The sequence below is a fragment of the Propithecus coquereli genome, unplaced genomic scaffold (genome assembly GCF_000956105.1).
Source record: "Propithecus coquereli isolate 6110/MARCELLA unplaced genomic scaffold, Pcoq_1.0 Scaffold314, whole genome shotgun sequence".
Taxonomy (NCBI): domain Eukaryota; kingdom Metazoa; phylum Chordata; class Mammalia; order Primates; family Indriidae; genus Propithecus; species Propithecus coquereli.
Genome location: NW_012148775.1, coordinates 2441210 through 2456760, shown reverse-complemented (window position 1 = coordinate 2456760; position 15551 = coordinate 2441210). Strand labels below are relative to the sequence as shown.

Below are 15551 nucleotides of genomic sequence, written 5' to 3'. Positions count from 1 at the left end.
GGAATAAACTCAACAGCACAACTGCTCTTTGCTTTGCTTGATTAAACACCTGGGGCTCAACTTGTTGTCTTTCGGATTAACTCGTTATCTCTAAGAGCTCGTTTTCACAGCCTCGAAGAGCCCTAAGCGGACAGTAGGGTGAAAACTCTCTATCTCAGTTCCTGCCAGAACCACATTTCCAAGGACTCTGATAAGCCAGCCTCGCCAAAAAGAAAAAAAGGGGAAAAGCAAACACGGCCACTCCACAGCTGCTTCTGTTATCAGCGAACAGCCATAACTATTTTTTTTTCTCTCTCTTTACCCCCTAATAAAAACTCTAAGCCACTTGTCCTCCACACTGACACCTCTCCTCTCTTTTGTGTTGTGCCCTTCCCACCTTTGGGAAGTAAAATAAACTTTCTTTCTTTAAAACTATTCTAATCTTTGTGTGAGAACATCTTTCTCAGCCTGAGACATGAGTCCCCACCCTAACACCTAGCATCTCTCACAAGGCACACAGTAGGTGTTCCATAAATATCTTGGAGATCTTTTCATATCTACATATATGGACTTGGTCTTTTTGATGTCTGCATAACATTCAGCACTAGAACTGCATGTTTCCCATTTAACTAGCCCCCTCTGGATGCGCACTGAGGTTGCCTCCAGTTTGAGGGGTAACCATACTTATTAATAAACATCCCAGCATTTTGACTCCAGCTCCCCTGAGGCCCTTTTTCCTCAGGCCAGGAGGGCTCATTAGATTTTTGCTCTGTTCTAGTCTGCTCTCTGGGCTTCCACACAAGTACCCTTTTGCTATTCACCCATACTCGGGCCCCCAGCCCCGCTCCAGAGCATCGCATTTCCTTTACAATCATCCTAGTCAGGGATCTACAATAAACATTTGTATGGTAAAAGCAATGTACACGGATTTCCACAGCTGAAATACTTAGGACTTACATGTCTAATCTAACCAGCTGGGCTCTCATTTATATTAGGGCATCTCACCATAAGTCCCTTGTGGCTCTGGTGTGAAAAGGAACACTGCCCCACCCCATCCGCTGACTGTGCTGAAACTATTGGGCTTTCCCAAACACCAAGCTCTCTTCTGTCCTCCCAGCTTTCTTTGCAGTGCTTTTCCTTCTGTCTGGAATGCTTTTCTTCTTCTATCCTCATTTATCTGCCTAACACCATCTGGTTCTTCAGGTCTCAGTTTAGAAGCCACTCCCTCCAGGAAGTCTTCCCTGAACACCTCCCTCCAGCCTGGGTAAAGAGCTGCAAGAGCACCCTGTATTTCTGGTAGCACTCATCTCACTTTGTTGTAATTGCCTTTTGAATTGTCTGTGAATGGAGTGAGGGCAGGGTTTGGGTCTTACTCACTGTTACATCCACAGCTCCCAGTGCCTAGCACAGAGCCAGGCTCAAGGTTCTATGGCTCAATATCAGTTGACGGAATGAACAAATGTTGAGCAGGCATGGAATGGGGAAGCCACCAAAGTCCCAGGTGCCATGGGCTCTTGGAGCTGGGGTCAAAGCATACCACCAGGGAAGTACCTGGTCTTCTCACAGCACCTTAAAGGAGTATGCCACAACAAGACAAACTGGCAGCCTAGGAGAAAGATGGAATAACAAAAGAAACTGGCCCCTTGCTGCCTGGCAAGGAATGTCTGTCAATGTGACAGTCACAGAAGCCCTGCACGTGTGCTGGTGGAAAGGGGAGAGCCAGCCTCAGCCAGACAGAAGGAAATCCAGCCACTGCGCATGTGTTAGCACTGGGGGATGTGTGACCAAGAAGCTTCTCGGCTCTGGGTTATTTCTTTTTTACTTTTAAATAATCTCCAGATATTTCCCATATTTGTTTTTTACCTTTAAGGAAAGTGTTTGCTTTGGAAGTGCTATTACCAAATTATATTGACACAGTTCATTAAAAATCTGCTTAATACAAGATTTGGGCACAATACTAAATAAATGCATCCTTTTCTGTTGTATCAAAAAACATTCTTAGCACTGTTATTAATCTTTTCACACCCCTTCTAACCTTTTCTTATATTTCTGATTTATTTTACTGTAAAGTAAGTTGCCAAGGTATGTTACAATGGAAAACGTTTAGGGAAAAATGTCTGGGTCTAGGGTAAGGAATTTGGAGCTTAGGAGACGAAATTTAGTGAACTTGATGAGCCCATTTGCCATTTTGTACCTCAGTTCCATTTTTCTGGAGCTAGAATAAGTCCTCTTTATGTACTAGTTAATAAAAGCAACAGTTGCTTACTAAGCACCTACTATGTGCCAACACTGTAGGGTTGTAAAGGGAAGTGATCAGTCTCATTGGTTCTTGACCTTTTTGAGGGGAATGTGGGAGTATAGTTTATAGACCTTTGAGAATGGTGGTAGCCACTAGCCACATTTTGCTATTACAATAAAAATTAATTATTAAATTATAATCGAATTAATAAATTAAACTTTATTATAATTGATTAATTAATTATAGTTAAATATAATTTCTCAGTTGCAGTAGCCACATTTTCAGTGCTCAATGGGCACATGTAGCTAATGGTTACCATATAGAACTCAGATATAGAATGTTTCTACCATCATAGAAAGTTCTATGGGGCAGCGCTGCATGGATATTCTCCCCAGAATAAAAAGACTTTTCTGCTCATGTATAATATTTTGCATATAACTGTTACAACTTTACAGGGTCAGGGGCAGGAGGTGGAATTTGAGGGCGGAGAGGCAATGGATCACTGATTCCTAAAGCCCATGAATCCAAGGAAAGGAAGCCCTGATATGAAAAGCTATTCGAGGACTCCATCTCAGAATCGAACAAGTTAGCAAAAATAAAGCAACCAAGCTGCTACAAATACAGTACGCTTACTGCTTTAAATAAGCTCATATAAAACCAGGCCTTTGTGTTCCCCACCTGTTTGGCTATATTCAAAAAAAACATCAGTTCAGTATCCAAAAATAATTGAAAAACAATGTTAAAGATTTTCTGCAGTCTCTTAAAAAAACACCAAAGGGGAATTATATTCACAACACACTGCAAATCTTCTTGAATTATCTTTCCCAACTTTCTCTTCTCATCCTCCCACGCTTGACACTTGCTTCCCTAAAGCTCTCTGCTCCCCCATTCCAAACTCTCTCCAAACCTCCCAGCTCTGCTGCTGTCTCTCCCCTTCCTCCTCTGCATGGCTCAGTTCTTTCTTAGGTAGCACTCCAGAGTATGTTTTATTATACCCGATCACAAAAGTACAGTAGCAAAGAATGGCAGGGAGAAAGCTTCCAAGGTGCTGAGACCAGGAACACATTCCACAGTAACCCAGCCCACAGATCTCCCTGCCAGCCGGGACCAGTGTCTCATTTTCCCACTGATGGTTCACTCCTCTATCACTTCCTCTTCTGCCTACTGCTCCCTAGAGCCAAGGTCTGGGAGAGGCTCATGACTGAGCCTGACAGAGAAGAAAACGTTTTGCTACTGTGCCAGAGGGGACTGACGTCACAGAGAAAGGGAGAAAACCAGATGGGCAGGTCCGCAGGTTTTATCCCCGGTTTTAATTGTTTTGTTTTGTTTTGTTTTTAAATCAGGCACTGCCCTATTCTCTGGTAGAGAGCAAATGGCTTGCTGTGAGAAGTGCAGTAATTCTTAAAAGCCCGCCAAGGTCCAATGCTCCTTTTAATCTCAAGACAAGCCCATTGGTGCCTTTCTTATCATCATATTAGTAATAATGAATATTTACCAAGCTTCCATATATTTTGAGTGACACTTTCTCCCTGTAGAAAGGACAGTCCTGTTTCAAGTATCTGAGGACTCCCATGCCCATCCACCATCATTAGGTCATGCCCTTGGAGTTCTGTTTTCAGTGGAAAGGACACACACAGCTTAGGGCCATCATACCTCTTATCCTTCCTTCTTATGTCCTCCACAGGCATCTGAACTCAGCATCATCCATTCCCTGAAGATCAGTTCGTCCTCCTGCAAAGCAGTTCCTTCTGCTTTATTCCTCATCTCAGAACGGTACCACTGCCCCACCAGTTTCCCAAAGAACCTGGGAATCAACCTGGACTTATCCTTCCTCAGTCCCCATGTCCAATCCATCTCCAAGTCCCGTAATTTCATCTCCTTAGGATCTCTTCTCAGTATTTCTGAATCTCTGTCAGCTTACATTGGGCTAAAGGCATTTCTTGCTTGGACCACTACAGTGGTCTCCCAGCTGTCTCCCTGCACCCACCGCTGTGCGCCTTCCACTCCCTCCCTGTTACTTTCCCATGTAGCCTGATTGTCAATGAACCATTTGGTAAGGCTCCTGTCTTATCCTACACCCACTTTTAGGCTAATAGCAACTCACTTTTAGAACACTGGCATATCCCCTCAGAACAATAAGAATTCAACTCCAAAATCATTCATGGATAATGCAGATTTTTTTTTTTTTGAGACAGAGTCTCGCTCTGTTGCTCCAGGTAGAGTGCAGTGGCATCATCATAGCTCACTGTGAACTCAAACTCCTGGGCTTAAGTGACCCTCCTGCCTCAGCCTCCCAAGTAGCTGGGACTACAGGTGTGCACCACTATGCCCAACTAATTTTTCTATTTTTGGTAGAGACAGGGTCTTGCTTTTGCTCAGGCTGGACTTGAACTCCCAACCTCAAGCGATCTACCTGCCTCGGCCTCCCAGAGTGCTAGGATTACAGGCATGAGCCACCTTGCCCAGCCCAATAATGTAGATTTTTAATGAAAAGGATCTATGAATTCAAAGAAAGGGACTTACACTGCAATTACAGTGATACTTCCTACACTGTCCCTAGTTAAGGCTGCCCTTTCCCCTAAGATTCCCCCTTCAATGGCAGCTGCTGCCATCTCTCTCCCTCACTCCATTTCCTTCCCCTGCTATCCTGCAGCTGCCCTCTAGTCAAATTAGCTGTCTCCTTCCCTCTTCCATTTCTCCAATTCCCTCAGCTGCCATTTCCTTTATTTATACATACACACACACATATATTTTAGACATGGGGTCTTACTCACCAGACTGGAGCACTGTGGCGTGATCGTAGCTCACTGCAGCCTTGAGCTCCTGGGCTTAATTGATCCTCCTGCCTCAGCCTGAGTAGCTCAGCTGCCATTTCCTACCGAGAGGGTCTCATCTTATCATTAACTCCTTAAAACGCTTCGATGGCTACTCACCGCCCTCAGTAGAGTCCAAATTCTATAATATGGTCCACTGGGCCTTGCAAGCCCCAATCCCAGCTCCTTCTCCCCTCTCTTCCCCACTTGAACTCCTTGCCTCAGTCATAGTGCAGGGCGGTGGGTACTTCCCCTGGTCTGCCATGCTCTTTTCTATCTGGGTGATCCCTCATGCTGTCCATTTTGTCTGAAATGCTCTTCCCTTCTTCCCTCTGGTTAACTCCTCTATTGGTCCTTCAGGACTCAACCTAAACATCTTCTAGAAGCCTTCCTTAGAATGTCTAAGACCGTGGTAGGTGCCATCCAATATAGTCTCAAGCAGCTTACCCTTAACACAACTGTACTCTACTTGACTGTATGAATAGCAACTTGTATACACAATTTGAGGACACAGGTGTATTACTGCATGCCCTGGGCCTCATACAGGGCCTAAATCCCAGCATGCATTCAACGGTGTTGAACAACTACATGAGTAAAAGCTAAAAGGGCATCCCTGCCTACGGTCTGTAAGAGAATGGAGCCCATGAACCCTTGGAGCCTGAAGCCATAATTTTGACCTCATTTGTGTTCCAAACTGTGAAGGTCAGTATAGGAACAAAATCTACCTTTGGGGTTCCATGGATGATCCTAAATGCCTCCTAATGATTAGCTGTGTTCCTTTTAATCCAAGAAGGCTGTACTTCCCACACGCCTGCATCTGGGCACATTTTCTAGGTGAGGTAACAACTCCTTTGGGGATTGGATGTTGCAGAACAAGCTGAATCATTACTATTTGCAAGCAGTCTTCCACCTAGAATCCTACTGAATCACTTGGCTGACTCTACTTCTGTCTCCCTAGAAGATGCCCAATTGTCTCCAACAATTTCAGGCAACAATCACATAGGAGTGGTAGGACTCAGAGAATGGTATTAATACATGTAAGCACACCCCCAGAAATGAGGCATCTGGATTTTGGGATGCCTTTAGGATATGTCAGCTCCTATAAGGCTTAGTACTTAAGACTCAAGATCATATTTGGCCAGGGCTCTTTCCTGCTTGCCCTCTGAAGCCCAGCAGAGAACAGGCAGAAGCTTTACATAATCCAGAATACAACGGATGGTTCGGATTGTTTTATTTTAGAAATCATTTATTGTGTTTTATTCCAAAAGTCATACATGCTAATCACAAACAATTTCAGAATACAGAAAAGAATAAATAAAAATATAGAAATCATTTCCATCAAGAGATATCTCCATAAACATTGAGGTTATTTTCTCCTATTTTTCTGTAACAAGCAGCAAATATACGATATATATTAATGTATATATGCATATATCTATTCCCTTGTACAGAACTTAGATAATATATGGAAAATTTTATTTCCTTTTTTGTTTAGAATATGAAAATGAAACATAGCTACTGTAACAATCTTCAGCTATACAGAAATGTATGACATCTAAAGTGAAAGTTCCCACAATTGCATTCTTCACAGAGAACTCGTATCAACCAGTTTAATCGGTTCTTTCAGAATATATACTTTTATGTGTATATATTAAACATCACCTTCAGTTCATTTTAATTGTAACTAAATTAGTGTGACGTTAATATCCCTAATGTATTAAAACATGACTTAATAATTGTGTAATAGTCAATGAACCACTCCCTGATTATCAATTTGTTTTAATTGCACAGAATGCAATGATGAACATACATACGTAATTTATTGTGATAATTTTTTGCTTCTTTCTTTTTTTTTTTTTGGGCCAAAGTTTCACTGTGTTGCCCTAGCTAGAGTGCCCTGGACTCACCCTAGCTCACAGCAACCTCAAACTCCTGGGCTCAAGCAATCCTACTGCCTCAGCCTCCCGAGTAGCTGGGACTACAGGCATGTGCCACCATGCCCGGCTAATTTTTTCTATATGTTTTTAGTTGTCCAGCCAATTTCTTTCTATTTTTAGCAGAGACTGGGTCTCGCTCTTGCTCAGGCTTGGTCTCTAACTCCTGAGCTCAAACTATCCTCCCGCCTCGGCCTCCCAGAGTGCTAGGATTACAGGCGTGAGCCACCGAGCCAGGCCATGAAAAATCTTCTTTAAATTAAGTCTTCTGATGCAAGGCCTCTTTGTTGTAACGTCCCCGATTCAACGCTCTGCACAATGGATGTGGAGAAGTGTGAAGTGTCTACCTGCGCTACTGAAGGACTCAGCACACGGGATGGGGTCATGGCTTTGAGTTGTAATCCTGGCCCCACTCTCAGACCTGTTTTCTCCTCTGTAATATGGGGATCCCTCCACCCTCGGTGAAGATTAAAAGCACAATCGCCGGACGCACTGTCTGGTGATAGTTATTGTGAGTCTTTTACTCCCTTCTCTCTGGTAAACTCCAAGCTATGGAGTCCAGTCAGTTCTAAGCAATTGTAAAATTGGGACAGCGTGGCCCAAAGGGCTACTGACCTGAGGCAGAGGGCCGCTGAGACTCTCTGGGGACCGCTGCGAGGTCAGCCGGCGGCCTGGCCTGACTACCCTCCGGTGCCCGCACGCAGAGGGAAAGCCGCGGGGCCGGAGCCGGGCACCACCCGCGTCACCTCGGTGAACGCTCACAGCGGTCTGTGAGATAGGCGGCGCTACAGGCAGAGAAGCCGAGGCTCGGGAGCCCCAGTCACTTGCCCAGGTCCACTCAGCGGGGAAGTAAACCGCGTTCGGGGCTTGAAGCCCAGCGGCCCGACTCCGCGTTCTCCCTTTTAGCGCCCGAGACTCCTCCTGCACCCACAGGGGGCGCCGGCCTGCGCGCACGCGCAAAGGTCGCAGCCGCGTCCCCTTTAAGAGGATTCCTTTTGGCTCCGTCGACCCTTCGCTTCCGCTCCGCGTTCCCACAATGCAGTGCGGCTGAGCGCCTCCGAGCCCGCGGGGACGCTGCAGGGGGACCCGTGCTGAGGCGGCGGCGGCGGCGGCGGCGACGTGGGCTGCGGCGGGCCCGCGGCGTCGGGCTGTGCGGATGTCGGGCTGGGCGGACGAGCGCGGCGGCGAGGGCGACGGGCGCATCTACGTGGGGAACCTTCCGACCGACGTGCGCGAGAAGGACTTGGAGGACCTGTTCTACAAGTACGGCCGCATCCGCGAGATCGAGCTCAAGAACCGGCACGGCCTCGTGCCCTTCGCCTTCGTGCGCTTCGAGGACCCCCGGTGAGGCCCCCACGCGTCCGCCCTCCCACTCGCCCACAGAGCCCGAGGCCCCCGCCTTCTCGCCTCTCCCCTCCCCCGCCGGGGCGTCCCTTCCCTTTCCCCTCAGCGTAGACCCCTCACGGCGCCCCCGGGTGGAGGATGAGGCCTCCTCTCCTCGCAGGCTTGAGCGGTCCTTTGCTCCGTCGTCACTTCCTTTAATATCATCATTATTTTTTTTTACTTAGAAACCCAAAAGCTGAGCCTTGGAGGGCTCAAGCCCGCCTAAACCGGCCTCAGGGATGGTACAAATTAGCACTCTCCCCCTCGCAGCTGTGGAGGCACCTTGAGGGGAAGCGGCCCAAGGGCTTGGAAACCTCCGGCCCCTGAACCAGCCCGGGTGGAGGACGCGTTGAAGAGAAGTCTCTAGTCGTCCTCTCCGTCCACCTCTTCCACGGCCACAGCTTGCCGTTGCGGAAGAACAAACTGCGGGGATGTGGATGCGTTTGGAGGTCGTAAAGGGGTGTCTGTGGTGGAGCAGATTTCCATCTGCGCGCGCCCTGCCCCTCGAGGATAGGACCTGGTCCTTATAAAAGTCTGCAGGATTTGGGAGAACTTCGAAAATAGCCTAAGGGGGGCTCTGGTTTCACTTCCCTCCTTTAATGAAGGAGGGCTGGCTAGATGCTAAAGGTCCCAGGGATCTGGAAACTCTAGATCCCTAAACGGGCTCAAATGGGTGTTTGTGATTTTGCAAACATTGTCAGCCCTCAGGCCGGAAAAGGCCCAGGAACTTTCAAAACTGTGGTGGTCACTGCACTGTACAGATCAGTCCACTTGGGCTAATAGCCTGCTCCCTGTTTTCCTAGCTTTGCTCCCAGCGGGCCTTACTTCAGGCAATAGGAGGAGTGTCTGTATGGTGACTTGTCCACCTGGGGTGGAAGTATTGATAGGGCAAGGAGAGCATCTGAGGATAGGGAGGCAGGAAGCATCTGGAGGCTTTGATGGCTGAAGACTCTGACAGAGCTCATTCCTAGTGTTTTGTCATTTGCCTCAAAAAAAGAACTAGGCATTTTTACACTTAAACAGGAGAAAGCTGTGCCTCTTATTTATTTAGTAACAGGGCCTTCGTGGTTTTTGAACAGTTGCTATGGATCAAGTACCATGCTGTGTTGTTATTTAGCATTTTCAACAACCTATGAGGGTAGGTACTGTTAACCACATTTTACAAAAGAGAAAATTGAGGATTTAGTTGATAATAAGGATCAAGGAAGCATTAGAACTCCCTGTTCTGCCCTTAGAGTACAAACTTACTGTATGATAAGCTACATTGTCATCTTTTCCCTCATTCCTTTCATAGTAGGAAAGCTATCTTTTGATATCACTGGATGGGAAGCTTCAAGCAAAGCACTCTGCATGTAGTATCTTATTTAATCCTTACAAAAACCCTCTGAGATAGGCATACTACTCACATTAGAGATGTTAAAAACTTACTTAAATACTTACCCAAAGATAATTACTCATAAGTAGCAGAAGAATGATTTGATCTCAGGTCAGTTTGTATTGAAAGACTACTCTTAAACCCTAGCACCTTTGCCTCTCCCATACTGCATTATAGTCAGAGTTGCTCTGGATGTGGTCCTGGTTGCATTTAGTCCTAAAATCTTTTATTTTTTGAGACAGGGTCTCGCTCTGTTACCTGGGCTAGAGTGCCGCAGCATCATCCTAGCTCACAGCAACCTCAAACTCCTGGGCTCAAGCGATCCTCCTACCTCAGCATCCCAAGTAGCTGGGACTACAGACATGTACCACCACACCCGGCTAATTTTTTCTCTACTTTTGGTTGTCTGGCTAGTTTCTTTCTATTTTTAATAGAGCTAGGGTCTCACTCTTGCTGAGGCTGGTCTGACCTCAAGCAGTCCTCTCCTGCCTCAGCCTCCCAGAGTGCTAGGATTACAGGGTTGAGCCACCATGCCTGGCCAGTCCTAGAATCTTGATAAGCGATTATGTGCTGGTGACACTAAAGTATGCCTTCATTAGCACAACTTCAGCTCCCTATGTCCACCGAAGCTCCAAGGCCATCCATTCTTTCCAGTACTGGAAAATCAACTTGGCATTCCTAACTCTGCTGGAGCCCTAGGGAAGACTTAACACATTAACTGCCATGAGTTGTATTTAACTCATGCCAGTTTTGAGCCTGGGGCCTTGTGGAGCAGCATATGTAACTTACAGGGCTCTTTACCTTGGGAGCCGTGTGAACTATTTTTCAAGTTGCATATTACTCATGCACAGAAAACAATAAAATATAACAAATTTTTCATTAAATTCGGATTGTTTTGTTTTTGCAGTTTTTATTCTGTTTTCATAATAAAACACTGTGGCCCCAAAGAAAAAAATTTTTTTGCTAGCATGGCAGTTGGTGTGTTATTAATGTAACTTTATTGAATATTTACCTCTTTTGGCAAGATTGTACTCAGAGTGGTTATGACAATTTAGTTCTCCAAACCATGATGAAAAGGTACACTTAAGACCACACATCACAAAACACTGATTTGCATTTGTCTTTGGAGCCCTGTTTTTTAAAACACGAGTTTTTCTTTCTATAGACTTTATAGTAGTAGGCCTTGTGGAAGATAGTGTATGGTGCGCTTTTTGAGAAACTGTTCAGCAAGGTTAGAGAAACACTGGTTTATTGGCAGAATCAGTCATCTGTCAAAAAGTTCTTTTTTTCTCTGAATTAGCCCTCTTATAAGTAATCTGCTTGCCCATTCATTATCATTTCATATGTATAGAACCCTGTGTGTGACAGCTATAAAGTGTAATTCCAGTATCATGAAAGATCTTCAAAGCAGAAGTACATCAAGATCCTGTTTTGTGTTTTTTTCCTCACTCTGGGTTTCCCTTTTGTACTTAATACTCATGTTCCTCACTGGGAAGTCACTCAGCCTCCTGAACAGCACTAACTCTATAAACTTTTCTTTGCAGAGATGCTGAGGATGCAATTTATGGAAGGAATGGTTATGATTATGGCCAGTGTCGGCTTCGTGTGGAGTTCCCCAGGACTTACGGAGGTCGGGGTGGGTGGCCCCGTGGTGGGAGGAATGGACCTCCTACAAGAAGATCTGATTTCCGAGTTCTTGTTTCAGGTATGTTCCTTTCAAACTGAATGAGATGATACATGTAAAATATTTAGCACAGAATCTGGCTTCCAAGGAATGATAGCTGTTACTCTTCAGTGCATGGGATACATGGACTTTCTTTTTAATAGGCTGTGCACAGTGACAGTCTGAAGCCCTGCCCTGGCTTGCCAGTGAGGCAGGTATCCTGCAAATGAAATTGTGCTGGTAGTACATCCTGGGAAGAACATAAACACACTTTTTATAAAGGAGTTTTCTAGTGGTAAGAAGGGAAGATGATGGGAAATCCTCTTGAGCTGGAATTCTAAAGTCTTTTCTTTTGGAATGTACTTTGGTATCAGATTTGCTGGAAAGGCATTCCAAGAGCCAGATTTGAACCATTTACCCAGCCTTGGATCCTGAAGGTCAGATTTTGTGCTGGTTTTGGAATTACATTAAAAAAAATAAAATAAACCCACAACTTGGAGTCTTGGGGATTGTATTGGAAAGTATAGAACATTTCTGTCTAATGTTGACAAGTGATGAAATGCTAAGCTCGGGGGTTTATGTACCTTTAAAATATTAACACATTGGTAAAGACCTGGAGCCTCCTGCACGTTGCAGGGGAGTTTTAGGGCCCTAGTGGAGTGAAATGTATTGAGGAGCCATGTACCTTTTAAGATGTGAATGTCACACAATCACATCAGATTCCCATGTGTTTAAGAGTGATACTCAGTATCTGCCTATCTTGTGTCCCTTTGTAATTTTTTAATCCCAGAACTTTGTTCCCTCCTTCAGGATGTCATACATTATCTTTTTTTCTCTCCATGCTGCTCTGAAATCCTGCTTAGAAAACTATTAGGAAATGGCTGCAGTCCTGAGCTGTGAGCGGTAAACACAGCCTTTGAGAGCAAGAGCACATTTCCCTTTCATGACATCAGGTAGGGTTGTATGACTCCCGACTAGTTTTAGCATCTGAGTCTTACCTTTCCCCCCCACTGTATTGAAGAATGTTGGTGATCTCTTAAGAGGTACTTTGTCTGGTTTGTCAGTCATTCACACCTACAAAAAAAAGAGCTTTTTTAAGATTTTTGTTGTGTAACCTTCAGCTACACTTTGGTTATTTCATTGGCTGGTTCCAAAATCCCCATGTTCTGGGCAACTCTATCAGGCAAGAAATAACTGGTACTGTTAAATTTAATAATGGAAAAAATTAAAACTCAAAGTCTTTGGAGTTTGGCCTTGATTATGGAAGAAAGAGAGGCTGTAGATTCTAAGAGATATTAAACCTATAATGGACCAACTTCTTGCTCTGTTGGGAAGGGTTGGTCTCTGGAAGGTTAGTCTAGGACCAGCTTCTCAAGGTGGTTTGTTTACCACACATACTTTAGTGTTCTTTTCTGGTTTCATGTCCCTTATCAAGATTTGTGATTTGGGAACCTTCAGGATTTAAGTGACTCATGGAGAAGGGACCATAGGTATTGCTGGCTTTTAACAGGGCTGTTAACATGGCTGAAGGATGTGGGCCCTTCTTTTATGTTCTCCATGCCTAGGACTTCCTCCATCAGGCAGCTGGCAGGACCTGAAGGATCACATGCGAGAAGCTGGGGATGTCTGTTATGCAGATGTGCAGAAGGATGGAATGGGGATGGTTGAGTATCTCAGAAAAGAAGACATGGAATATGCCCTGCGTAAACTGGATGACACCAAATTCCGCTCTCATGAGGTGAGTTCCTACCTTCTGTTGAGCTTGTACCCAGGTCACTAGCAGAAGTTAGCAGCAGGACATGCATTTGCCATTTAATGATCTCACGATACCATGAAGTGGACAAAGCCCAAGAATTTGTCATGCCTAAGCCCTGCAGGGTCATAGCAGAGAGAGATGTGCATTCATAGCATGTTTAACCTGGAGATAGTACTGGTGCAGCCTGTCATAATGTGGCGAGCTATTCTGTGATAACCACCCCTTTTACAACTAGCTCAAACAACAGCATTCTTCTGTGAACCTAACTATTGTGGCTGTCTCTCCTCTGGGTCTAGTCTGGGCTCTATAGGCCAACTTCATCATCTAAGCTCTTCCAGGTACTGCTGTTAGGGCTGAGTTGTCACTCCACTTTTCCTTTCCCAAAGTAGCACAGGATCTTCTTTGAAACCTGAGCCACTGCGACATTTTCTTGTGGTTAGTCACCTCACCCTTGGGGCTCAGTTTTTTGTTTTTTTCTTTTTGAGACAGAGTCTCACTCTGTTGCCCTGGCTAGAGTGAGTGCCGTGGCGTTAGCCTAGCTCACGGCAACCTCAAACTCCTGGGCTCAAGGGATCCTCCTGCCTCAGCCTCCTGAGTAGCTGGGACTACAGGCATGTGCCACCACGCCCAGCTGATTTTTTCTATATATGTTTTTAGTTGTCCAGCTAATTTCGTTCTATTTTTAGTAGAGATAGGGTCTCGCTCTTGCTCAGGCTGGTCTCAAACTCCTGAACGCAAACCGTCCACCCGCCTCGGCCTCCCAGAGTGCTAGGATTATAGCCGTGGGCTACTGCGCCCAGCCAGGGCTGTTTCTGATGTCCTTCCTTTTAGGAAGGCAGCAGCTGCTTTGGATCTCTCAACTTGATTCATGTGGTGACTGTCTTAGGTACCATTGAGACCAGATACCAGATGACCAGTTAGACATTGTATTTTTAGGGTTATCCTGTCCTAACTTGCTATGGGGTTTAAGGATATCTGGGGGACACAGATCTCTGGGTTCATTTCTTTTTCTGAGGATTCATGTAATTCCCTAGTTTTATGGGTTGGAGGCTGGTCCTTGCATGGCTTTTTGCTCAGATTGTCCTCTAAGACTTGAATTTGGAGCAGAAACAGGACAGCACCTGGTCTTCAGTTACACTGCAAAGCAAGGCCTCAGTAAGGGTAAATCCAATTACTGACTTTCACCTAAGGTGAAAAAGCATTTGGCTTTTCACCTTAGCATCTTTGGATATTCTGAGAGTACTGGCTGAGAGCAGAGGGCCTAGAGACAGGCCAGCCTAGATGTAACTCCTCTGCTGCTTATTAATTTCTTCGCTGAGCTACTCCTCTCTGAACCCAGGTTCCTCCATGTACAGAATAGTCACATAATGGCACTGTTACAAGACTTGCCAGGAAGCTGACCTGTGAGGATAACTAGAACTTCTAGTCTTCACACTGGCAAGATATTAGAAACAGGTTACCTTCTTCCATAGATGCCCATTCCTAAGATGCGTATACGAGATGGCAGTGGATTGAACTATATGACCTCTGAATTCCTTTCTAGTTCTTAGCTTCTGGGGGTCAGTGGCAGTAATTCAGATATTTTATTAATAATAGCTAATATTTGTGTACTTACCAGTATGTCAAGTTGCCATTTATTATTTATGTCACCTTGAGCAAATGATATAATTTAAGTCTTAAATTTTCTTCATTTTTGAAATGGGATAGTAAGAGTATCTACCTCATAAAATTACTGTGAGGATTTAATGATTTAGCATTGTGCCAGGCACACAGTACACCCAGTAAGTGCTCAATACTTAACTATGATTGTTAAGCAGCCAGGGTAGGTTTTGATTTGCTTGGTCTTCTGGCTTTTATTTTTTCCTTTACTGTTTCTTTGCATTTCAGGGTGAAACTTCCTACATCCGAGTTTATCCTCAGAGAAGCACCAGCTATGGCTACTCACGGTCTCGGTCTGGGTCAAGGGGCCGTGACTCTCCATACCAAAGCAGGGGTTCCCCACACTACTTCTCTCCTTTCAGGCCCTACTGAGACAGGTGATGGGAATTTTTTCTTTATTTTTTAGGTGAACTGAGCTGCTTTGTGCTCAGACTCTACATTCCAGATTGATGATTTAGTGTCTTAGGAAATTTTTTAAATTTTTTTTTTAAAAGAAAAAAAACTACATAATTTCTACCAGGGCCATATTAGCAGTGAAATATTTTAAACTGCAGAAATTGTGGTTTTGGTTCAGAAACAAGTTGTATATTTTTCACCCCTGATTATGGGAAGAAAATCAGTGCTGTGTCTTTGTGGGTTGCTCTGCTATGGAGATCAGCAGTTACTGTGACTGAGTTGGCCCATTCTGTTTAGAAATATATTTTAAACGTTTAGTAATTGACATGTGTGGTTGTCCTTGATTAAGTTCAT

At 44.9% G+C, this 15551-nt stretch overlaps 1 protein-coding gene across 1 annotated transcript; it reads left to right on the top strand.

Annotated features, from left to right (window-relative positions):
* The first annotated feature begins 7967 nt into the window (after positions 1 to 7967).
* Positions 7968 to 15522, top strand: SRSF9 (serine/arginine-rich splicing factor 9). The gene is made up of 4 exons (XM_012650208.1): positions 7968 to 8309; positions 11268 to 11428; positions 12952 to 13124; positions 15030 to 15522. Exons 1-4 carry the CDS (start codon positions 8122 to 8124, stop codon positions 15171 to 15173), a joined length of 666 nt encoding a protein of 221 aa, XP_012505662.1. The 5' UTR covers positions 7968 to 8121; the 3' UTR covers positions 15174 to 15522.
* The last annotated feature ends 29 nt before the right edge of the window (positions 15523 to 15551 follow it).

What these genes read in the sequence shown, in the direction of transcription:
- SRSF9 (XM_012650208.1), top strand. Translation starts at nt 8,122, where the DNA reads ATGTCGGGCTGGGCGGACGAGCGCGGCGGCGAGGGCGACGGGCGCATC. An exon ending in TTTCCGAGTTCTTGTTTCAG is followed by an intron (nt 11,429 to 12,951) that starts GTATGTTCCTTT and finishes CTCCATGCCTAG; the next exon opens with GACTTCCTCCATCAGGCAGC. An exon ending in CCAAATTCCGCTCTCATGAG is followed by an intron (nt 13,125 to 15,029) that starts GTGAGTTCCTAC and finishes TTTGCATTTCAG; the next exon opens with GGTGAAACTTCCTACATCCG.